The sequence below is a fragment of the Chamaea fasciata genome, unplaced genomic scaffold, assembly GCF_029207755.1.
Source record: "Chamaea fasciata isolate MVZ Bird 193981 ecotype frontalis unplaced genomic scaffold, bChaFas1.0.hap1 SCAF_849, whole genome shotgun sequence".
Lineage (NCBI taxonomy): Eukaryota > Metazoa > Chordata > Aves > Passeriformes > Sylviidae > Chamaea > Chamaea fasciata.
In genome coordinates, this window is record NW_027094934.1 from 18366 (window position 1) to 43531 (window position 25166).

Consider the following 25166-nt stretch of genomic DNA (forward strand, 5'->3'; position numbering starts at 1 on the left):
AAATTCCATCCCAGTGCCCCCAGATCCCATCCCAGTGACCCCAAATCCCCTCCCAGTGACCCCAAATCCCGTCCCAGTGTCCCCAAATCCCCTCCCAGTCCCTCCCAGTGGCTCCCAGTCGCTCCCAGTGTCCCCAAATCCCGTCCCAGTGTCCCCAAATCCCCTCCCAGTGCCCCCAAATCCCCTCCCAGTCCCTCCCAGTGGCTCCCAGTCCCTCCCAGTGTTCCCAAATCCCATCCCAGTGTCCCCAGATCCCCTCCCAGTCCCTCCCAGTGGCTCCCAGTCCCTCCCAGTGTCCCCAAATCTCCTCCCAGTGTCCCCAAATCCCATCCCAGTGTCCCCAAATCCCATCCCAGTGTCCCCAAATCCCCTCCCAGTGACCCCAAATCCCGTCCCAGTGTCCCCAAATCCCCTCCCAGTGACCCCAAATCCCCTCCCAGTGTCCCCAAATCCCCTCCCAGTCCCTCCCAGTGGCTCCCAGTCGCTCTCAGTGTCCCCAAATCCCGTCCCAGTGTCCCCAAATCCCCTCCCAGTGCCCCCAAATCCCCTCCCAGTCCCTCCCAGTGGCTCCCAGTCCCTCCCAGTGTTCCCAAATCCCATCCCAGTGTCCCCAGATCCCATCCCAGTCCCTCCCAGTGGCTCCCAGTCCCTCCCAGTGTCCCCAAATCCCCTCCCAGTGCCCCCAAATCCCCTCCCAGTGTCCCCAAATCTCCTCCCAGTGTCCCCAAATCTCCTCCCAGTGTCCCCAGATCCCCTCCCAGTCCCTCCCAGTGCCCCCAGATCCCCTCCCAGTCCCTCCCAGTGGCTCCCAGTGCCCCCAGCGCCCACCCGGCACGTGCTGGTCCCCGAATTTGACGGAGATGATGTAGTTGCCGGGCTCGGTGGGGCAGTAGGACACGCGGCAGGTGCCGTCCTCCAGCTCCTCCGTGGTGATGTCCACCTTGCTGGGGCCCTCGATGGACAGGCTCAGCCCCCCGTAGCCTGAGGGGGGGGAAAGGGTCAGGACAGATCCCAAAACCCCAAAAAATCCACCCAAAAAAACCCCAAATCCCCAAATCTGCCATATTGCTTAAAAAACCCTAAAATGCCCCAAAACAATCCATTAAAAAACCCCAAACCCCCTCACTGGACAGGGTCAGCTCCCCGGACCCTGACAGGGGGTTAAAGGGTCAGGACAGACCCCAAAACCCCAAAAGATCCACCCAAAAAAACCCCAAATCCCCCATAATGCATAAAAACCCCTAAAATGCGCCCCGAAAAACCCAATTTATACCCCCCAAACCCCAAAAGGATCCCAAAACTCCCCCAAAAATGCAAAAACCGCCCCATAGGCAGCAGTGGGGACACCTGGGAGCCCCCCCAGGACAAACCAGTGACCCTGAGGAACTGGGCAGACTGGGAGGGGCCCCCAAATCCCCCCCAGTGTCCCCAAGTCCCCCCAGTGTCCCCAGATACTCTCCCGGTGTCCCCAAATCCCCTCCCAGCCCCTCCCAAACTCTTCCCAGTCCCTCCCAGTGTCCCCAGATTCTCTCCCAGTGTCCCCAGATCCCCTCCCAGCCCCTCCCAGTCCCTCCCAGTGTCCCCATAACCTCTCCCAGTGTCCCCAGATCCCCCGCAGTGTCCCCAGATCCCCTCCCAGCCCCTCCCAGTGTCCCCATAACCTCTCCCAGTGTCCCCAGATCCCCTCCCAGTCTCTCCCAGTCCCTCCCAGTGTCCCCAAATCCCCCGCAGTGTCCCCAGATCCCCCGCAGTGTCCCCAGATCCCCTCCCAGTCCCTCCCAGTGTTCCATAACCTCTCCCAGTGTCCCCAGATCCCCTCCCAGTGTCCCCAAATCCCCCGCAGTGTCCCCAGATCCCCACCCAGTGTCCCCAGATCCCGTCCCAGTGTCCCCAGATCCCCCCCCAGCTCCTCCCAGTGTCCCCAGATCCCCTCCTGGTGTCCCCAGATCCCCTCCCAGTGTCCCCAGATCCCCCCCCAGCCCCTCCCAGTGTCCCCAGATCCCCTCCTGGTGTCCCCAGATCCCCCGCAGTGTCCCCAGATCCCCCCCCCAGCCCCTCCCGGTGTCCCCAGATCCCCACCCAGTGTCCCCAGATCCCCTCCCAGCCCCTCCCAGTGTCCCCAAATCCCCCGCAGTGTCCCCAGATCCCCCGCAGTGTCCCCAGATCCCCCCCCCAGCCCCTCCCGGTGTCCCCAGATCCCCTCCCAGTGTCCCCAGATCCCCCCCCAGCCCCTCCCGGTGTCCCTAAATCCCCACCCAGTGTCCCCAAATCCCCCGCAGTGTCCCCAGATCCCCCCCCAGCCCCTCCCAGTGTCCCCAGATCCCCCCCCAGCCCCTCCCAGTGTCCCCAGATCCCCTCCCGGTGTCCCCAGATCCCCTCCCAGCCCCTCCCGGTGTCCCCAGATCCCCTCCCAGCGCTCCCAGTACCGGCGTCGCGGGTGTCGATGATGAAGTGGGCGGGCTGGAACGTCGTCCCCTGGCTCAGGCCGGGTCCCCTCAGGCGCACGCGGGAGGCGTCACCGAGCTCGGCCTGGCTGATGGTGACGGCGATGGGACTGCGGGGCAGCGGCTGGCCGCCCCGCGTGACGTGGACCAGGTGCTCCCCCACCTCCTGCGGGACAAACGAGATCCCTGCGGGGACAGGGGCCGTCACGCGTGGGCACGGGGACACAGGGACGTGTCACACACGGGGACGTGTCATACGTGGGGACAGGGACATGGGGACAGGGACCGTCACACACGGGCACGGGGACACAGGACGTGTCACACAGGGGAACGTGTCACACACGGGGACGGGGACACAGGACGTGTCACACACGGGGAACGTGTCACACACGGGGACGGGGACACAGGACGTGTCACACACGGGGAACGTGTCACACACGGGGACAGGGACACAGGACGTGTCACACACGGGGAACGTGTCACACACGGGGACAGGGACACAGGACATGTCACACAGGGGAACGTGTCACACACGGGCACGGGGACACAGGGACGTGTCACACAGGGGAACGTGTCACACACGGGCACGGGGACACAGGGACGTGTCACACAGGGGAACATGTCACACACGGGCACGGGGACACAGGGACGTGTCACACAGGGGAACGTGTCACACACGGGGACAGGGACATGGGGACAAGGGCCATCACACATGGGCACGGGGACACAGGGACGTGTCACACACGGGCACAGGGACGGGGACACAGGGACGTGTCACACAGGGGAACGTGTCACACACCGGGACAGGGACATGGGGACAGGGACCGTCACACGTGGGCACGGGGACAGGGACATGGGGACAGGGGCCGTCACACGTGGGCACAGGGACAGGGACGTGTCACACAGGGGAACGTGTCACACACGGGGACAGGGACATGGGGACAGGGACCGTCACACACGGGGACAGGGATGTGGGGACAGGGACTGTCACACACAGGCACGGAGACGGGGACAGGGACACAGGACATGTCACACACAGGGACGTGTCACACGCGGGGACAGGGACATGGGGACAGGGACCGTCACACACGGGCACGGGGACACAGGGACGTGTCACACACGGGGAACGTGTCACACACGGGCACGGGGACACAGGGATGTGTCACACACGGGGACGTGTCACACGTGGGGACAGGGACATGGGGACAGGGGCCGTCACACACGGGCACGGGGACACAGGGACGTGTCACACAGGGGAACGTGTCACACACGGGGACAGGGACACAGGACGTGTCACACACGGGGAACGTGTCACACACGGGGACAGGGACATGGGGACAGGGACCGTCACACGTGGGCACGGGGACAGGGACGTGTCACACAGGGGAACGTGTCACACGTGGGGACAGGGACAGGGACATGGGGACAGGGACTGTCACACACGGGCACGGGGATGGGGACAGGGACACAGGACGTGTCACACACGGGCACGGGGACACAGGGATGTGTCACACAGGGGAACATGTCACACACGGGGACAGGGACAGGGACACAGGACGTGTCACACGTGGGGACCGGGACATGGGGACAGGGACTGTCACACACGGGCACGGGGACGGGGACAGGGACACAGGACGTGTCACACACAGGGACATGTCACACGTGGGGACAGGGACAGGGACACAGGGACAAGGAGACAGGGACGTGTCACACGTGGGGGCAGGGACAGGGACACAAGGACGTGTCACACACAGGGACGTGTCACACGTAGGGACATGGACACGTCACACATAGGGACAGGGACATGGGGACAGGGACGTGTCACACGTGGGGACAAGGACATGGACAAGGATAGGGATACAGGGTACAATGTCCCCAGTGATGTCCCCAGTGTCCCCTCACCCAGGTGGCCGTTCCTCAGCCGTTTCAGCTGGCAGGGCCCCGTGTCCCCAGTGTCCCCATGATGTCCCCAGTGTCCCCAATGATGTCCCCAGAGGTGTCCCCTCACCCAGGTGGCCGTTCCTCAGCCGTTTCAGCTGGCAGGGCCCCGTGTCCCCAGTGTCCCCATGATGTCCCCAGTGTCCCCATGATGTCCCCAGAGGTGTCCCCTCACCCAGGTGGCCGTTCCTCAGCCGTTTCAGCTGGCAGGGCTCCTTGCGGCCCGAGGGCGCGGTGACACTGGCGCTCAGCTGGCTCAGGTCGCTCTCGCCGATGTCCAGCGGGATCTCGGCCGAGGCGCCCACCTTCAGGTGGGACTGGCGCAGGGAATCGTCACCTGCGGGGACAGCACGGTGTCACCGAGGGGGCACTGGGGACGCCAGGGTGTCACGGAGGGGTCACCAGCGGTCGCTGAGAGGTTTTTCCACATTTTTTTTTCAGGTTTTTTGGGGGTTTCTTCAAGATTTTGGGGGGTTTTTTTCCATATTTTTGGGATTCCCACCTGTGATCCTGGCGGTGAAGGGGCTCCCTGCGATGTCCCTGTGACCCCAGGTGTGTTTTTCTCACATTTTGGAGTTTTTTGGGGGGTTTTTGGGGTTTTTTCACCTGTGATCGTGGCGGTGAAGGGGCTCCCTGCGATGTGCCCGTGACCCCAGGTGTGTTTTTCTCACATTTTGGGGGTTTTTTTTGGGGTTTTTGGGGTTTTTTCACCTGTGATCCTGGCGGTGAAGGGGCTCCCTGCAATGTGCCCGTGACCCCAGGTGTGTTTTTCTCACATTTTGGGGGTTTTTTGGGGTTTTTGGGGTTTTTTCACCTGTGATCCTGGCGGTGAAGGGGCTCCCTGCGATGTGCCCGTGACCCCAGGTGTGTTTTTCTCACATTTGGGGGGTTTTTTGGGGTTTTTGGGGTTTTTTCACCTGTGATCCTGGCAGTGAAGGGGCTCCCTGCGATGTGCCCGTGACCCCAGGTGTGTTTTTCTCACATTTTGGGGTTTTTTTGGGATTTTTGGGGTTTTTTCACCTGTGATCCTGGCGGTGAAGGGGCTCCCCGTGATGCGTCCGTGACCCCAGGTGTGTTTTTCTCACATTTTGGGGTTTTTTTTGGGATTTTTGGGGTTTTTTCACCTGTGATCCTGGCGGTGAAGGGGCTCCCTGCGATGTGCCCGTGACCCCAGGTGTGTTTTTCTCACATTTTGGGGTTTTTTTTTGGGATTTTTGGGGTTTTTTCACCTGTGATCCTGGCGGTGAAGGGGCTCCCTGCGATGTGCCCGTGACCCCAGGTGTGTTTTTCTCACATTTTGGGGGTTTTTTGGGGTTTTTGGGGTTTTTTCACCTGTGATCCTGGCGGTGAAGGGGCTCCCTGCGATGTGCCCGTGACCCCAGGTGTGTTTTTCTCAGATTTTGGGGTTTTTTGGGGGGTTTTTTTTTGGGTTTTTGGGGTTTTTTCACCTGTGATCCTGGCGGTGAAGGGGCTCCCTGCGATGTGCCCGTGACCCCAGGTGTGTTTTTCTCACATTTTGGGGGTTTTTTGGGGTTTTTGGGGTTTTTTTCACCTGTGATCCTGGCGGTGAAGGGGCTCCCTGCGATGTGCCCGTGACCCCAGGTGTGTTTTTCTCACATTTTGGGGTTTTTTTTTTGGGTTTTTGGGGTTTTTTCACCTGTGATCCTGGCGGTGAAGGGGCTCCCTGCGATGTGCCCGTGACCCCAGGTGTGTTTTTCTCAGATTTTGGGGTTTTTTGGGGGGTTTTTTTTGGGTTTTTGGGGTTTTTTCACCTGTGATCCTGGCGGTGAAGGGGCTCCCTGCGATGTGCTTGTCGTTGTACTTGACCACGATGCCGTAGTCCCCGGGCAGCACGGGCAGGTAGGACACGGAGCACGTCCCGTCCCCGTTGTCCTGGCAGCTGATCTCGGCCTTGGAGGGACCCTCGACGGCCAGGGACAGCCCCCCTGGGGACAGGGACACAGTTAGGGACAGCCTGGGGACAGGGACAGACCCCTGGGGACAGGGACAGACCCCTGGGGACAGGGCCACTCTGGGGACCCTCTACCAAGGGCTGTTGACCCCTTCAGGGAGGCTGGGGACCTCTGGGATGGGCTGGCGTCCCCTCAAAGTTCTCCCAGTGTCCCCAGTGTCCCCGGTGTCCCCAGTGTTCCCAATGCCCCTGCAGTGTCCCCAGCATCCCCACGGTGTCCCCGGTGCCCCTGCAGTGTCCCCAGTGTCCCCCCAGTGTCCCCAGCGTTCCCCCAGTGTCCCTGCAGTGTCCCCACGGTGTCCCTGGTGTCCCTGCAGTGTCCCCGGTGTCCCCAGTGTCCCTGATGTCCCCACGGTGTCCCCGGTGTCCCTGCAGTGTCCCCAGTGTCCCCACTGTCCCCCCAGTGTCCCCAGTGACCCTGCAGTGTCCCTGCAGTGTCCCCAGTGTCCCCACAGTGTCCCCGGTGTCCCCAGTGTCCCCGGTGTCCCTGCAGTGTCCCCCGTGTCCCTGGTGTCCCCCCAGTGTCCCCACTGTCCCCCCAGTGTCCCCAGTGACCCTGCAGTGTCCCCACTGTCCCCCCAGTGTCCCCGGTGTCCCTGCAGTGTCCCCGGTGTCCCCAGTGTCCCCGGTGTCCACGGTGTCCCCGGTGTCCCTGCAGTGTCCCCGATGTCCCTGCAGTGTCCCCACGGTGTCCCCGGTGTCCCCGGTGTCCCCGGTGTCCCCAGTGTCCCCGGTGTCCCCGGTGGCCCCCCAGTGTCCCCGGTGTCCCCGGTGTCCCCCCAGTGTCCCCAGTGTCCCCGGTGTCCCCAGTGTCCCCGGTGTCCCCCCAGTGACCCCAGTGTCCCCGGTGTCCCCGGTGTCCCCAGTGTCCCCGGTGTCCCCAGTGTCCCCGGTGTCCCCGGTGGCCCCCCAGTGTCCCCAGTGTCCCCGGTGTCCCCGGTGTCCCTGCAGTGTCCCCGGTGTCCCCCCAGTGACCCCAGTGTCCCCGGTGTCCCCGGTGTCCCTGCAGTGTCCCCGGTGTCCCCCCAGTGTCCCCGGAGTCCCCGATGTCCCCGGTGTCCCCGGTGTCCCCCCAGTGTCCCCGGTGTCCCCCCAGTGACCCCAGTGTCCCCGGTGTCCCCGGTGTCCCCCCAGTGTCCCCGGTGTCCCCGGTGTCCCACCCTCCCCGGCGTCCTTGGTGCACACGGTGAAGGTGGCCGGGCGGTTGACGGTGCCGTGGGTCAGGCCGGGCCCGTAGGCCGTGACGTGCCCACTGTTCACATAGTCCACGTAGAACTGCAGGGGGCTGCCTGGGGGGGACACAAACGGGGACACGGGGGGGTCACACAGCATCCTGAGCCCCCCCACTTTGTCCCCAAATCCCCCACATTGTCCCCAAATCCCCCACGGCGACGACGACCCCAAAAAATCCCCCAAAAGTCACCCCTGTGTGACACCCTAGAACTGCAGGGGGCTGCTTGGGGGGGACAGAAATGGGGACACGGGGGGGGGGGTCAGGGGACATCCTGAACCCCCCACGGTGCCCCCACATTGTCCCCAAATCCCCCATGGTGTCCCCAAATCCCCCAGGGTGACAACGACCCCAAAAAATTCCCCCAGAAGTCACCCCCCCATGTGACCCCCATAATCCACGCCGGACTGGGGGAGGCTGCCTGGGTGGCTGCCTTTGCCCTCAAATCCCCCAAAACTCCTCAAAACCCTCCCGAAAGTCACTCCTGGCCACCTCCCCGGGTTCCAAGCACCCCCAAAATTCCCAAAAATTCCCAAAAAATCCCGATCCCCACCGGGGATGTGGACGCTGTCACAGCGGATGTCCATCTCGTGCAGCCAAAATCCCCCCAAAACTCCTCAAATCCCCCCCAAAAACCCCCCAAAATTCACTCCTGGCTGCTCCCCCGGGGTTCCAAACACCCCCAAACTCCCCAAAATTCCCAAAATTCCCCCAAATTCCCCCAAATTCCCCAAATTCCCGATCCCCACCGGGGATGTGGACGCTGTCACAGCGGATGTCCATCTCGTGCAGCCCAAAATCCCCCCAAAACTCCTCAAATCCTCCCCAAAAACCCCCCAAAATTCACTCCTGGCTGCTCCCCCGGGGTTCCAAACACCCCCAAATTCCCCAAAATTCCCCAAATTCCCCCAAATTCCCCAAATTCCCGATCCCCACCGGGGATGTGGATGCTGTCACAGCGGATGTCCATCTCGTGCAGCCCGGCCTCGCTGGGCGCGAAGCGCACGGTCACCGTCCCGTCCTTGTTGTCCGTGATGTCCGGGGTGGCCACCTTGCCCGAGGGCATCCGCACCTCACCTGGGGGGACACCTGGGATTAGGGACACCTGGGGACACCTGGGGACACCTGGGGACAGCTGGGGACACCTGGGACACCTGGGGACACCTGGGGACAGCTGGGGACACCTGGGACACCTGGGGACACCTGGGGACAGCTGGGGACAGCTGGGACACCTGGGGACAGCTGGGGACACCTGGGGACAGCTGGGGACACGTGGGGACACCTGGGACACCTGGGGACAGCTGGGAACACCTGGGAGGGACCTGAGAACACCTGGGACACCTGGGGACAACTGGGACAGCTGGGGACAGCTGGGGACACCTGGGACACCTGGGGACACCTGGGACACCTGGGGACACCTGGGACAGCTGGGACACCTGGGGACAACTGGGACAGCTGGGGACAGCTGGGGACAGCTGGGGACACCTGGGGACATCTGGGACACCTGGGGACACCTGGGGACAGCTGGGGACACCTGGGGACAGCTGGGGACAGCTGGGGACATCTGGGACAGCTGGGGACAGCTGGGGACAGCTGGGACACCTGGGGACATCTGGGACACCTGGGGACACCTGGGGACAGCTGGGGACAGCTGGGACACCTGGGGACAGCTGGGGACAGCTGGGGACATCTGGGACAGCTGGGGACAGCTGGGGACAGCTGGGACACCTGGGGACATCTGGGACACCTGGGGACACCTGGGGACAGCTGGGGACAGCTGGGACACCTGGGGACAGCTGGGGACAGCTGGGGACATCTGGGACAGCTGGGGACAGCTGGGGACATCTGGGACACCTGGGGACACCTGGGACAGCTGGGACACCTGGGGACACCTGGGGACACCTGGGGACAGCTGGGGACACCTGGGACACCTGGGGACACCTGGGGACAGCTGGGGACACCTGGGACACCTGGGGACAACTGGGACAGCTGGGGACAACTGGGACAGCTGGGGACACCTGGGGACCCCTGGGACAGCTGGGGACAGCTGGGGACCCCTGGGACAGCTGGGGACACCTGGGACACCTGGGGACACCTGGGACACCTGGGGACACCTGGGACACCTGGGGACAGCTGGGGACAGCTGGGGACACCTGGGGACACCTGGGGACAGCTGGGGACACCTGGGGACACCTGGGGACAGCTGGGGACAGCTGGGACAGCTGGGGACAGCTGGGGACACCTGGGGACAGCTGGGGACAGCTGGGGACAGCTGGGGACACCTGGGACAGCTGGGGACAGCTGGGGACACCTGGGGACACCTGGGGACACCTGGGGACAGCTGGGGACACCTGGGACACCTGGGGACAACTGGGACAGCTGGGGACAGCTGGGGACACCTGGGGACACCTGGGGACAGCTGGGGACAGCTGGGACAGCTGGGGACAGCTGGGGACACCTGGGGACAGCTGGGGACACCTGGGACACCTGGGGACAACTGGGACAGCTGGGACACCTGGGGACACCTGGGACACCTGGGGACAGCTGGGGACACCTGGGGACAGCTGGGGACACCTTGGGGACAACTCAGAGGTTTTTTGGGCTGATTTTGAGGCATTTTGAGGCTGGTTTGGGGGTGGTTTTTTGAGATGTTTTTAGGGTGATTTCGTTGCAGTTTTGGGGTGGGATTGGACTGATCTTGAGGTATTTCGGGGCTGATTTTGAGGTATTTTTGGGGCTGATTTTGAGGTATTTTGGGGCAGATTTTGAGGTATTTTTGGGGCAGATTTTGAGGTATTTTTGGGGCAGAATTTGAGATATTTTTAGGCTGATTTTGAGACATTTTTGGGGCTAGTTTTGAGGTATTTTGGGGCTGGTTTTGAGGTATTTCAGGGCTGATTTTGAGGTATTTTGGGGCAGATTTTGAGGTATTTTTGGGGCAGAATTTGAGATATTTTTAGGCTGATTTTGAGACATTTTTGGGGCTAGTTTTGAGGTATTTCGGGGCTGGTTTTGAGGTATTTCGGGGCTGGTTTCGGGGCTGTTTTGGGTCCCCCCCACCCCCCGAATCCAGGCTGTGCCCCCTCACCCGTGATCTCGCCCTTCTTGATGGTGAAGGGGATGACGAGGTCGAAGGGTCGCAGCCCGGCCATGTCCAGCCCGTTGACCCCCAGCAGCGGCCGGTCCGTGGCCTGGGGGGGCACCCAGGGTCAGCACCCCCCAAAAACCCCACAGCTCACCCCAAACCCCCGTTTTTCACCCCGTTCTTCCCATTTTCTCTCAATTTTTTCCCCATTTTTCCCCCCGTTTCACTCACCAAGGGGCTGTTGGGGACGTGCTCCCCCCCCGAACCTCACACAGATCCCAGATTTCCCCACAGTTATTCCCGTTTTTTCCCCCGTTTTCACCCCATTTCTCCCCATCTTCCCCCCATTTTCACTCACCATGACCTGGAAGGGGCTGTTGGGGACGTGCTCCCCCCATCATTCCCATTTTTCACCCTCTTTTACCCCGTTTTTTCCCATTTTTCCCCATTTTCTCTCCGTTTTTCTCCCCATTTTCACTCACCATGACCTGGAAGGGGCTGTAGGGGACGTGCTCCCCCCATCATTCCCATTTTTCACCCTCTTTTCCCCGTTTTTTTCCCATTTTCGCCCCATTTTCACTCACCATGACCTGGAAGGGGCTCTTGGGGACGTGCTCCCCCCATCATTCCCATTTTTCACCCTCTTTTACCCCGTTTTTTCCCATTTTCCCCCCATTTTCACTCACCATGACCTGGAAGGGGCTGTTGGGGACGTGCTCCCCCCATCATTCCCATTTTTCACCCTCTTTTCCCCGTTTTTTTCCCATTTTCGCCCCATTTTCACTCACCATGACCTGGAAGGGGCTGTTGGGGACGTGCTCCCCCCATCATTCCCATTTTTCACCCTCTTTTCCCCGTTTTTTTCCCATTTTCGCCCCATTTTCACTCACCATGACCTGGAAGGGGCTGTTGGGGATGTGCTCCCCGCCGAACCTGACGCAGATGACGTACTTCCCGGGCTGCGGGGCCGTGTAGAAGATGTCGAAGGTGCCGTCGGGGTTCTCCACCACGTCCACGTCCACCTCGGAGCCGTCGGGCGTGCACACCGAGCACGTCACCTTGCCCTTGCCGGCCGCCTTGGCGTCCACCGTGATCAGGGTCTGCTCGCCCAGCTGGATCGTGGGGCCCAGGCCTGGTCCTAAGGGAGCTGCGGGTCAAAACGGGGCCGGGGAACCCAAAACGGGGACAGGGAAACCAAAACGGGGACAGGGAAACCAAAACAGGGCTGGGGAAACCAAAACGGGGACATTGAAACCCAAAACGGGGCCGGGGAAACCAAAATGGGGACAGGAAATTCAAAATGGGGACAGGGAAACCAAAATGGGGCCAGGGAAACCAAAATGGGGACAGGGAACTCAAAATGGGGACAGGAAACCCAAAATGGGGACAGGGAAACCAAAACAGGGCTGGGGAAACCAAAACGGGGACATTGAAACCCAAAACGGGGCCGGGGAAACCAAAATGGGGACAGGGAAACCAAAATGGGGACAGGGAACTCAAAATGGGGCCAGGAAACCCAAAACGGGGCTGGGGAACCCAAAATGGGGACAGGGAAACCAAAATGGGGACAGGGAACTCAAAATGGGCCCAGGAACCCCAAAATGGGCCCAGGAACGCCAAAATAATCCTCTTTGGGGTCACCATGGTGGGATCCCCTTGGGGGTCCCTCACCCTTGATTGGGGGGGGGGGGTCCTACATCATTAAATTGGGCGATTGTCTCATTAATTGAGGTCATGGAGGTCTCCCACCATTAATTTTGGGGGGTCCCCATCATTAATTGAGGTCATGGAGGTCTCCCACCATTAATTTTGGGGGGTCCCCATCATTAATTGAGGTCATGGAGGTCTCCCATTATTAATTTTGGGGGTCCCCATCATTAATTGAGGTCATGGAGGTCTCCCACCATTAATTTTGGGGGGTCCCCATCATTAATTGAGGTCATGGAGGTCTCCCACCATTAATTTTGGGGGTCCCCATCATTAATTGAGGCCATGGAGGTCTCCCACCATTAATTTTGGGTGGGTCCCCCATCATAAAACCGGGGGCTTCCCCCATCATTAACTGAGTTTCAATAATTCGGGGGGGGTCCCCCCTCATTAATCGGGTCCCTCCCACGCCAACCCTCCCCCCCCGCCCTGTTTTCTCCCCCTCCCCTCCACGCAGGGACGTTTTTTGGGGTGCCAAGGGGGGCTCTGGCCATGCTCCCCCCCCCAAACCAAGCCGTGCTCTTACCTAAGCCGTGACCTCCGATGGAAACTACAGCGTGAGGGGGGGGTGGTGGGCGTGGGGGGGGGGGGTGGGCGTGGGGTGGGCAGAGAAGCAAGAAATCCAGTGAGACACAGCCGTGAGACCCCCCAAAACCCCCCCAAAACCCCCCCAAAAACCCCCCAAAAACCCCCCCCATTTCCCCCGCCTTTAGTGCAGCCGTGCCCCTCTCCCCGCAGGGTCGCGCCCCCCCCCCGTTCCTGAGGAGGTTTTCGCGGTGGTTTCTCCCACTCCTGAGGTGGCATGCCCCATTTCAGGGGTGGAGGGGGGGGGATCCCCCATCATTTTCAAGGTGTTTTCTCCCCCGTTTTTGAGGTGTTTTCTCCCAATTTCGAGAGGGGTTTTGTCCCCCCCCCCCGGTTTCGGGGCTCACCGGTGACCGGTGCACTTGCTGGCGTCGCCGGTGGGCACGGCCCGGATGCGGTAAGGGGAGTAGGGGATCTCGTCCCCCCCGTATTTGATGAGGATGGTGTAGCGACCCGTCATGTCCGGCACGTAGGACACGGTGTAGGTGCCGTCCTGGTTGTCTCGGATCGAGGCTTTCTTAGGCTTCCCCTCGGGATCCTGAGGGGAAAAAAAGCAGGAATTTCGGCTGTTGATGAGGTGAGAATGGGAATTTGGGCGGTTTCGGGGTGTGGGGTTGGATTTCAGGGCTGGGAGAAAGGATCCCAGAGCTCCCGGGTGTGGCCGCGCTCCCTTGGCTTTTCCCTCAGGATTCTGAGGGGGAAAATTCACAATTTTAGTCATTGGTGAGGTGAGAAATGGGAATTTGGGCTGGTTTTGGGGTGTGGGGTTGGATTTCAGGGCTGGGAGAAAGGATCCCAGAGCTCCCGGGTGTGGCCGTGCGCCCTCGGCTTTTCCCTCAGAATCCTGAGGGAAAAAAAGTGGGAATTGCGGCAGCTGCTGGGGAGAGAACGGGAATTTTGGTGGTTGGGAGGTGGAAAAACAAGAATTTGGGCAGTTTGGGGGTTTCTTTTAGGGCTGAGAAAAAGAATCCCAGAGCTCCCGGGCGGCGTTTCCCCTCAGGATCCCGCGCGGATCCAGCACCAACCACCCCCCCAAACCTCAAAGCAACCACCACCACCGACCCCCCCCCGCCCTCCCCAACACATCCCACCTCCTCCAAACCCCCCAAAAAAACCCCCCAAAGTTCCTCCCCCAGACCCCAAACCCCCGGGCACCGTGATCTGCACGGCCAGCAGCCCCTCGCCGGCGTCCTTGGCGTCGATGGTGAACTCCACGGGCAGACTGGCCGGCACCCCGGTGGTGTTGAGGCCGGGGCCGCTGGCCCGAACTTTGCTGGCGTCGTGCGTGGGCAGCGCCTTCAACCTTGAAAGGGCTTTGGGGAGGGATTTTGGGGCAGGGGTGAGGGTCAGGACACCCCAAAACACCTTCTGGAGACCCCACCCTCCTTCCAAAGAGTGTCCCTCGGAGCTCACCTGCGCGGCACCTCCTGGTCGCCGTAGCGCACGGAGATGCTGTAGGGCCCCTCACGGGATGGGACGTAGGAGACGCGCTGCGTCCCGTCCCCGTTGTCTGCCACGTCCACGGGCTCCAGCACGCCTGCGAGAGGATAAATTGGGGGTGTTTCGATCCCCAAATCCCACAGGGCAGCCCCAAAATCCCGCCGAGTGCCTCAGGAGCTCACAGGGCACCCCAAGAGCCCGCAGGATGCCCCAGGAGCTGCTAAGGAGCAATTCAAACCCGCTCAAAACCCCCAATAACCCACAGGATCCCGCTCAAAACCTCCGAGGAATCCCCCAAATGCCCCCAGAAACCCCAAATTCCACAAAAAACTCTTCAAAGCCCCACCAAATCCCACTAAACGCTCGCCAAATCCCCCTCAAACCCTCCCCAAACCCCTCAAACCCTCCCCGAATCCCTCAGAACCCTCCAAGATCCCACTCCAAACTTCCAAACCCTCTCAAAAATCCCTTAAATCCCACAAAACCCCCTCAAAACCTCCCCAAATCCCACAAAACTCCCCCCAAAATCCCAGGAATTGCCCCGTGCTGACCTTTGGGGCCCTGGACTTTGACGTCCAGCGGGGCCACGCCGGCCTTGGAGGTGTCCACGGTGAAGGTCTGGGGGACGTTGGCGCGGACGTGGCCGGGGGTCAGGCCGGGACCCCCACAGGACACCCGGGACGCGTCCACCACGTCCGACACGGGCACCTGGAACGGGCTCCCTGCCACCGTTTGGGGGGAAAAACAGGAATTAGGGGATGCCGGGGGGGGAAAACAGGAATTAGGGGATGTGGGGTGGAAGAACCTGGGATTTAGGGGATGTGGAGTAGGGTTGGGAGGAAAACTGGGATTTATGGGGGGAAAAAAACAGGATTTAGGGAATGTGGGATGGGTTTGGGGTCACCAGGGGGGGAAAGATTTAGGGGTCACCAGGGGAAACCTCCCCCACTATCTTAAAAATCCAACAAAATCCCCCAAATACCTCCCATAAAACCCCCCGAATTTAAAACCTTCGAAAATCGCCTGAAAAACTCCCCCCCCAAAAAACCACCCAAAGAACTCCCGAAACATCCCCCGAAAATCCCCTAAAAAAAAACCTCAAAAAAATCCCTCCGAAATTAAAAAAAAAAAAAATCCCAGAAAATCACCCGAAAATAATTCCCCCTCCAAAAAAAAAAATTCCCCAAAAATTCCCCAAAATTCCCCCAGCTCCCCAGGGCTCACCGGGGACCTGGTGGCCGCCGTAGGTGACGTTGAGGCTGTAGGTGCCGGGCTCGTAGGGCACGTACTCCACGGAGCAGCTGCCGTCCTTGTTGTCCGTGCACGACATCTTGGCTTCTGAGGGTCCCTCCACGGCCAGCCCCAACCCGCCCGTGCCAGCCCCTCTGGAAAACGGGATTTGGGGTCACAAGGGGGAGATTTGGGGGGAAAACGGGATTTGGGGTCACAAGGGGGAGATTTGGGGGGAAAACAGGAGGTGGGGTCACAAGGGGGGGAGGTTTGTGGAAGGAAAGTGGATTTTCGGGCTCGTCACGGTCAGGTTTGGGGAATAAAGGGGGTTGAGGTAGTGAAGGAGGAGGAGATTTGGGTTTGGGGAATTCCAGTTGGGACTTTGGGAATTCCTGCTGGGATTTGGGCAATTCCCGTCGGGATTTGGGCAATTCCTGTTGGGATTTTGAGATTTCCCGTTGGGATTTGGGCAGTTCCTGTTGGGATTTTTGAGATTTCCCGTTGGGATTTTGAGATTTCCTGTTGGGATTTTGGGAATTCCTGTTGGGATTTTGAGATTTCCCGTTGGGATTTTGGGAATTCCTGTTGGGATTTTGAGATTTCCTGCTGGGATTTTGAGATTTCCTGTTGGGATTTTTGGGAATCCCCGTTGCGGTTTTGGGAATCCCCGTTGGGATTTTGAGATTTCCCGTTGGGATTTTGGGAATCCCCGTTGGGATTTGGGCAATTCCTGTTGGGATTTGGGCAACTCCTGTTGGGATTTTGGGAATTTCTTTTGGGAATTCTCATTGGGATTTTGAGATTTCCTGTTGGGATTTTGGGAATCCCCTTTGGGATCTGGGCAACCCCCGTTGGGATTTTGGGAATTCCCATCGGGCTCTCACCGCGTCTCCACAGTGAATTTGTTGGGTTGGTTGGTGGTGCCGCTCTGGATGCCGGGGCCGTGCACCCGCACCCGCGTGGGGTCACAGCCCTCGGTGACGGGGACACGGAACGGGCTCAGCGGCACCGGGGACCCCCCGTAGGTCACGTCCACCGTGTGCAGGCCTGGGAGGGGACAGGGCACCCCAAATCCAACAAATATCCCACCAAATCCAACCAAATCCCACCCCCAAGTCCCCCGAAGTCCCCCAAATCCCTTAGAATCCCTCAAAACCCACCAAAAATCCCCCCAAAATCCCTCCAAAGTCCCCCCAATTCATAAAAAGCCACCCCAAGTCCCTCAAAATTCCTAAAAATCCCCCCAAATCCCTCAAAATCCCCCCGAATGCTACAAAATCATCTCAAATCCCTCAAAATCTCTCCGAGTCCCCACAAAATCTTTTCAGAATTCCTCAAAGTCGCCCCATATCCTACAAAATCCCTCAAAGTTTCCCACGAAAAGACCTCGAAATTCCCCTGAAGTTCTCCCAAACGCCCCCCAAACCCCGGGCGCGCTCACCCTCCTCATAGGGCGTGTACTCCACGTGGTAGGTGCCGTCACCCCGGTCCTCCACGAAGGTCTCGGTGACGTTTCCGGAGGGGTTGGACACCAGGGCCTTGACATGGGGACCCCCAGCCTTGGCCACGGCCCGGGCATCCACCTCGAACTCGGTCACGGCCTCGCGGAACACGCCTGGGGTGGGACACGGGGTTGGGGGTGAACGGGGTCGTCTTCCAACCCAACTGGACCCAAGTGAACCCAACCCAGCTCATCTCAACTCATCCCAACCCAACTCATCTCAACCCAATCCAACTCAACCCAACCCAATCCAACTCAACTCAACCAACCCAATCCAACTCAACTCAACCAACCCAACTCAACCCAACCAACCCAACCCAACTCATCCCAACCCAACCCAATCCAACTCAACTCAACCCAACCAACCCAAACCAACTCATCCCAACTCAACTGAACTCAGTTCAACCCAATCCAACTCAACCCAACCAACCCAACCCAACTCATCCCAACCCAACCCAATCCAACTCAACCCAACCAACCCAACCCAACTGAACTCAGTTCAACCCAACCCAACTCAACTCAATTCAACCCAACCAACCCAATCCAACTCATCCCAACCCAACCAAACCAAACCCCTCCCAACTCAACCCATCCCATCCTCTTCCAACTCAACCCAACCCAACTCATCCCAACTCAACTCGTCCAAACCCAACCCAACCCCTCCACCCCATCCCAAACTCACCCTTCCCCTCCACGCCGGGCCCGTACACCTTGACCCCGGCCGTATCCACGGCGGCCGGCGCCGGCTCCACGCGCACGGTGCTGGGGAAGTGCGGCACGGGCTGCCCGCCGTACTCCACGGTGACGGTGTGCACGCCGGCGCTGCGCGGCGTGTAGGCGATGGTGTAAATGCCGTCGCCGTTCTCCTCCACCCTCACGTCCGCCCGCGCCCCGGCCTCCGAGGCGATGCCGATGGTCAGCTCGGCCGTGCCCGCCCGGCTGCAGTCCACCCGGAACCGGCCCGGCTGGCCGGCCGTGGCCTTCTCCAGCCCCGGCCCTTCGCAGGTGACCTTGGAAGGGTCGAACTGCGGCCGGATGGGGGCGCGGAAAGGCGAGCCCGGGATGTGAGCGCCGGCGAAGAGGATGTTGATGTTGTAGTCGCCGGGCTCCGTGGGCAGGTAGGACACGGAGCAGGTGCCGTCGCCGTTGTCCTGGCACTCGATCTTGGCCTCGCAGGGCCCCTCCACGGTCAGCCCCAAACCGCCCGTGCCGGCGCCTTTGGTGTCGATGGTGAACGGGGCCGGAACCCCCGCCAGGCCCCCCTGGAGACCGGGGCCGAAGGCGCGGACCTGGGGGATGGAAACGTTGGGATGGGATGAGTTGGGTGGGATCAGCTGGATTCAGTTGGCATGCATTGGGTTGAGTTGGGTTGGGTTGGTTGGGATGAGCTGGGATGGGTTGAGTTGAGTTGGGTTGAGTGAGTTGAGTTGGTTGGGATGAGTTGGGTTGGGTTGGTATGGGTTGAGTTGGGTTGGTTGAGTTGGGTTGAGTTGGGTTGAGTGAGTTGAGTTGGTTGGGATGAGTTGGGTTGGATTGGTTGGGATGAGTTGGGTTGAGTGAGTTGAGTTGGGTTGGGTTGGATTGGTTGGGGTGAGTTGGGATGAGTTGGGATGGGTTGAGTTGGGTTGAGTGAGTTGAGTTGGGTTGGGTTGGATTGGTTGGGGTGAGTTGGGATGAGTTGGGATGGGTTGAGTTGGGTTGAGTGAGTTGAGTTGGGTTGGATTGGTTGGGATGAGTTGGGTTGAGTGAGTCGAGTTGGGTTGGGTTGGATTGGTTGGGATGAGTTGGGATGGGTTGGGATGGGTTGAGTTGGGTTGGTTGAGTTGGGTTGAGTGAGTTGAGTTGGATTGGATTGGTTGGGATGAGTTGGGATGGGTTGAGTTGGGTTGAGTGAGTTGAGTTGGGTTGAGTTGGATTGGTTGGGATGAGTTGGGATGAGTTGGGATGGGTTGAGTTGGGCTGGTTGAGTTGAGTTGGGGGTCCCAGGACCTCCACCCCCAGTTCTCCTGCACAAAACAACCCCAAACCCCCCCAAACCCCTTCCCCTGACCTTGGAGGGGTCCGTGGGCGGCACGGCCTCCACCGGGAAGGGGCTGCCGGGCACGGGGACGCCGTCGTAGGTGACCTCGACGCTGTGGGGACCCTCGTCCCGCGGCACGAAGCGCACGGCGCTGCTCTCGGGGGCCGGGCCCGGCTCCACCGTGCACGGGAGCACCTTGCGGGACGGCCCCAAAATGCGGGCGCCCACCTTGCCCTGACCCCCCGCGCCCTTGGCCTTCACCGTGAACTCCTGAGCCTTGCCCACCTCCAGCTCTGAGGGGGACACAAACGGGGGACGGGGGCACAGAGTTAGGGAGGGGAAACGAAATTGGGGAGGGGGAGAACCCAAATCCACCCCGGAACTGGGAGTGGGTCCTGAAATTGGGGAGGGGGATCCCAAAGTTGGGGAGCGGGAAAACCCAAATCCACCCTGAAATTGGGGGTGAGACCAGAAATTGGGGAGGGGGATCCCAAAATTGGGGAGGGGGAGAACCCAAATCCACCCCGAAACTGGGGGTGGGTCCTGAAATTGGGGAGGGGGATCCCAAAATTGGGGAGGGGGAGAACCCAAATCCACCCTGGAACTGGGAGTGGGTCCTGAAATTGGGGAGGGGGATCCCAAAGTTGGGGAGCGGGGAAAACCCAAATCCACCCTGAAATTGGGGGGGGGTCCTGAAATTGGGGAGGGGGATCCCAAAATTGGGGAGGGGGAGAACCCAAATCCACCCTGAAACTGGGGGGGGGTCCTGAAATTGGGGAGGGGGATCCCAAAATTGGGGAGGGGGCACAGAGTTAGGGAGGGTAAACGAAATTGGGGAGGGGGAGAACCCAAATCCACCCCGGAACTGGGAGTGGGTCCTGAAATTGGGGAGGGGGATCCCAAAATTGGGGAGGGGGAAAACCCAAATCCACCCTGAAACTGGGGGTGAGTCCTGAAATTGGGGAGGGGGATCCCAAAATTGGGGAGGGGGAGAACCCAAATCCACCCCGAAAACTAGGTGGGTGGGTCCTGAAATTGGGGAGGGGGATCCCAAAATTGGGGAGGGGGAGAACCAAAATCCACCCCGAAACTGGGAGTGAGACCTGAAATTGGGGAGGGGGATCCCAAAATTGGGGAGGGGGAGAACCCAGATCCCAAAATCTGGGGGGGGAGGGGAAACCCGAAACCGGGGAAGGGTACACCAAACCCGAAATCAGGGCGTGCAGCCCAAAATCCAGCGGGAATTAGGGGAGGGGGGGATCCCAAAATTGACCACAGGGAACCCCCAACCCTCCCCCCCGTGCCCCTCCTCCCCAAATCCCCCAAAATCCCCCCAAACCCTCGAGACCCCCTCCCCAAAAAAAAACCCCCTGGGGACCCCCCCGATCCCCCCCTTACTGTCGTCCAGGCCGGAGATTTTGATCTTGCCCAGGTCCAGCCCCGGGCTGACGCCGACGTTGAAGGGGCTCTTGGGGATGGGGTCGCCCCCGTAGGTCACCGACACCCCCAAATTACCCTGGGGGGGCACAGAGGGGTCGGGGGGGGCTGGGGATTGGGGGACCCCCCCCTCCCCACCTGAGATGTTCCAGGAGGGTTTGGGGGTTTCAGGGGGTGTTTGGGGGGTTTTTAGGGGTGCAGAGGCAGGTTTTTGGGGGGTTATTTTGGGGGTTTGGGGGAGGTTTGGGGTCACAGAGGAGGTTTTGGGGGGTTATTTTGGATTTTGGGGTGCCCCACCTGCTGCACAGGTGTGTAGGTGACGGTGTGGGTGGGTTTGGGGTCACAGAAGCAGTTTTTGGGGGGTTATTTCGGGTTTTGGGGTGCCCCACCTGCTGCACAGGTGTGTAGGTGACGGTGTGGGTGGGTTTGGGGTCATTTTAGGATGGTTTTGGGGTGGTTTTAGGGAGTGTTTCTGTGGTGTTTTGGGGTCTCAGGGGATGTTTGGGGGTTTTTGGGGTCACAGATGCAGTTTTTGGGGTTTCAGGGGGCGGTTTGGGGGGTTTTTGGGGTCACAGAAGCAGTTTTTGGGGTTATTTCGGGTTTTGGGGTGCCCCACCTGCTGCACAGGTGTGTAGGTGACGGTGTGGGTGGGTTTGGGGTCACAGATGCAGTTTTTGGGGTTTCAGGGGGTGGTTTGGGGGGTTTTTGGGGTCACAGAAGCAGTTTTTGGGGGTTATTTCAGGTTTTGGGGTGCCCCACCTGCTGCACAGGTGTGTAGGTGACGGTGTGGGTGGGTTTGGGGTCACAGATGCAGTTTTTGGGGTTTCAGGGGGTGGTTTGGGGGGTTTTTGGGGTCACAGAGGCAGTTTTTTGGGGTTATTTCAGGTTTTGGGGTGCCCCACCTGCTGCACAGGTGTGTAGGTGACGGTGTGGGTGGGTTTGGGGTTTCAGGGGGTGGTTTTTGGGGTCACAGAGGATGTTTTGGGGTGCCCCACCTGCTGCACAGGTGTGTAGGTGACGGTGTGGGTGGGTTTGGGGTTTCAGGGGGTGGTTTTTGGGGTCACAGAGGATGTTTTGGGGTGCCCCACCTGCTGCACAGGTGTGTAGGTGACGGTGTGGGTGCCGTCGTGGTTGTCGGTCACCTGCAGGTCCCTCACGGCCTCGCCCTTGCCCGGCCCCGTCACCTGCACGTCCAGGGCAGCCCTGCCCGCCCCCTTGGTGCTCACCGTGAACTGGGTGGGCTTGCCCAGCTCCACACCTGGGGGGGACCCCGAAACCCCGGTCAGACCCCCCCCAAAAAAACCCCAATTCCTCAAAGAATCCCCCCCAAAAAAACCCCAAATTCCCAAAACCCCTCCCAACCCCATCCAGACTCTCCTGGGAGCTGAGCCTGGGACCCCCAAAACCCCCCCAATTCCCCCCCCCACCCAGGACCCCAAATTCCCTCCCCAGCCCCCTTGGGACCCCCCCCGAGCCCCCCGAAGCCCCCAGACCCACCGGAGCGGCTCAAGCCGGGCCCCTCGGCCTTGACCTTGCTGGCGTCGTGGGCCGGGTCCACCTTGACCCTGATGGGGCTGCTGGGGGTGGCCTGGGGGGGACAGCGGGGTCAGGGACCCCCCGAGACCCCCCGAGACCCCCCAGAGACCCCCTGAGACCCCCAGAGACCCCCAGAGACCCCCAGAGACCCCCCAGAGACCCCCAGAGACCCCCAGAGACCACCCTGACCCTGATGGGGTTGCTGGGGGTGGCCTGGGGGGGACAGTGGAGTCAGGGACCCCCAGAGACCCCCCAGAGACCCCCAGAGACCCCCTGAGACCCCCTGAGACCCCCAGAGACCCCCAGAGACCCCCAGAGACCACCCTGACCCTGACGGGGCTGCTGGGGGTGGCCTGGGGGGGGACAGCGGGGTCAGGGACCCCCCCCCAAAGACCCCAGAGACCACCCCCAACATCCCCAGAGATCACTGAGACCACCAGAGATCCTCAGAGACCCCCAGAGACGCCCAAGACCACCCAGAGACCCTCAAGATCACTCTGAGACCATCCCCCCAAGCCCACCTGAAGCCCCAGCCCCACCTGTCCGGCGAAGAGCACCATGACGGTGTGGGACCCACTGACCCCAAAATCCCCCAAACCCCCCAAACCCCCCAGCCCTCCTGAAGCCCCCAAAGCCCCCCAGTGCCCCCAAGCCCAGCCGACCCCCCCCAAGCCCACCTGAAGCCCCCAGCCCCACCTGTCCGGCGAAGAGCACCATGATGGTGTGCAGCCCGGCGCCCCGGGGCGTGTATTTCACCGTGAACGTGTCGTTGTCGTTCCTGATGATGTCGAAGTCCAGGTCGGCCTCGGCCGGGCCCACCACGCCCGGGGCGCACTTGATCCCGATGCTGACGTCACCTGGGGAGGGAGGAGGACACGGGGGGGGGGGGGGGGGTCAGGGACCCCCAAAATCTCGGGGGGATTCGGCAAAACCACGAACTGACCCCCAAATCCCTCCCAAATGCCCCCAGAGACCTCCAGAGCCCCCAAATTCTCCCCAGAGCCCCCAAACTCCCCTCAGAGACCTTCAGAGCCCCCTAAATCCTCCCCAGACCCCCCAAATGCCCCCCATATCCCCCAAATCCCCCCAGACCCTCCCAGATCCCCCCCAGACCCTTCCAGAGCCCCCCAAATCCTCCCCAGACCCTTTCAGAGCCCCCCAAATCCTCCCCAGACCCTCCCAGACCCCCCCAAATCCCCCCAGAGCCCCCCAGATCCCCCCCAGACCCTCCCAGAGCCCCCCAAATCCCCCCAGATCCCCCCCAGACCCTCCCAGAGCCCCCCAAATCCTCCCCAGACCCTCCCAGATCCCCCAAATCCCCCCCAGACCCCCCCAAATCCCCCCCAAACCCTCCCAGATCCCCCCAAATCCCCCCCAGACCCTCCCAGATCCCCCCAAATCCCCCCCAGACCCTCCCAGAGCCCCCCCAGACCCTCCCGGACGCCCCCAAATCCCCCCCCAGACCCTCCCAGAGCCCCCCGGCTCCCCCCCAGCCCACCCTGGCCGGCCTCGGCGCAGTCCACGGTGAAGAAGGTCGGCTCCAGCGCCTTGAGCCCCGTCTTGGCCACGCCCGGCCCGAAAACCTTCACCTTGTGGGGGTGACTGCCGGCCCCCACCCCCACCTGCCGGAAAACGGGGTCAGGGGGCGCCCCAAAAACCGGGGGGCACCCCCAGACACAAATTCAGAACCTAAAAACCCCCCAAAAAAAGGTTTGAAAACCACAAAAACCCCACAGGATTTAGGATCCCCTGAGGAGCCCAGAACCACCAAAATTGGGGTTGAGACCCCAAAAGTGGGGCTGGGACCCCAAAAGTGGGGCTGGGACCCCCAAAAGTGGGGCTGGGATCCCCTCAAGGAAATCAGGACCACCCAACCCCAAAATTCGGGCTCCCACCTCACCCCAAAAGGGATTTTTGGGACATTTATCTGTGCCAGACCCCCCAAAATCCCAATTTTTGGGGTTTTTTGGGACATTTATCCCCCCCAGAATCCCAATTTTTGGGTTTTTGTGACATTATCCCCCCAGAATCCCAATTTTTGGGTTTTTTGTGACATTTATCCCCCCCAGAATCCCAATTTTGGTTTTTTTGTGACATTTATCCTCCCCAGACTCCCAATTTTTGGGGTTTTTTGGGACATTTATCCCCCCCAAACCCCCCAGAATCCCAATTTTGGGGGTTTTTTGGGACATTCAGCCCCCCCCAACTCCCCACTGGGGGCTCCCCTCACCCGGAAGGGGCTCTGGGGGATGTTGACGCCCCCCCCAGGACACCATGGCCGTGTGTTTCAGCGCTTTTTTGGGGGTGGTAGGAGCAGCTGAAGGTCCCGTTCCCGTTGTCCTTCACCGCCACGTCCACGGGGCTCCCCTCAGCGTCCTGGGGAGCCCGAAAAAGGGGGGTCAGGACCCCCAAAACCCACCCCCAAATCCCCCGAAAATCTGACGGGGATCGGCCTCAAAAATGCTTTGGGGACGTCCAGAGCGTTCCCAAAAATCAGCTGAGACTCCCCAAAACCTTTCAAATCTCCCCCAAAATGCCCCAAAACCGCTCTCAAACCCCCCAAACCCCTCTCAAACGCCCCCAAATCCCCCAAATCCTCTCAAACCCCCCCAAATCCCCCAAATTCCTCTCAAACCCCCCCAAATCCCCCAAATCCTCTCAACCCCCCCAAATCCCCCAAATTCCTCTCAAACCCTCCCCAAATCCCCAAATTCCTCTCAAACCTCCCCAATTCCTCTCAATCCCCCCCCAAATCCCCCAAATTCCTCTCAATCCTCCCCAATTCCTCTCAATCCCCTCCCAAATCCCCCAAATTCCTCTCAAATCCCCCCAAATTCCTCTCAAACCCCCCCAAATTCCTCTCAAATCCTCCAAATTCCTCTCAATCCTCCCCAAATCCCCCAAATTCCTCGCAAATCCCCCAAATTCCTCTCAATCCCTCCCAAACCCCCCAAATCTCTCCAACCCCCCCAAATCCCCCAAATCCCCCAAATTCCTCTCCAACCCCCCCAAAACCCCCCAAATTCCTCTCCCAAATCCC

General features: G+C 60.6%; 1 protein-coding gene across 1 annotated transcript in view; it reads right to left on the bottom strand.

The window, feature by feature from the left end:
• The window catches only part of LOC136305966 (filamin-A-like), a gene marked incomplete at its 5' end in the record, with an annotated part of 42681 nt that extends 18179 nt beyond the window's left edge, over positions 1-24502 (bottom strand). Inside the window, 26 exon segments of the mRNA XM_066209307.1 lie at positions 829-981; positions 2427-2630; positions 4558-4719; positions 6155-6328; positions 7515-7643; positions 8522-8662; positions 10674-10776; positions 11561-11817; positions 13317-13500; positions 14118-14261; positions 14263-14275; positions 14376-14499; positions 14954-15124; positions 15627-15787; positions 16517-16679; positions 17074-17247; positions 17816-18422; positions 19184-19446; positions 20552-20669; positions 21679-21848; positions 22088-22178; positions 22823-22983; positions 23625-23748; positions 24357-24389; positions 24391-24432; positions 24434-24502. Coding sequence (XP_066065404.1) covers positions 829-981; positions 2427-2630; positions 4558-4719; positions 6155-6328; positions 7515-7643; positions 8522-8662; positions 10674-10776; positions 11561-11817; positions 13317-13500; positions 14118-14261; positions 14263-14275; positions 14376-14499; positions 14954-15124; positions 15627-15787; positions 16517-16679; positions 17074-17247; positions 17816-18422; positions 19184-19446; positions 20552-20669; positions 21679-21848; positions 22088-22178; positions 22823-22983; positions 23625-23748; positions 24357-24389; positions 24391-24432; positions 24434-24502 — 4135 coding nt within the window.
• Positions 24503-25166: the final 664 nt, after the last annotated feature.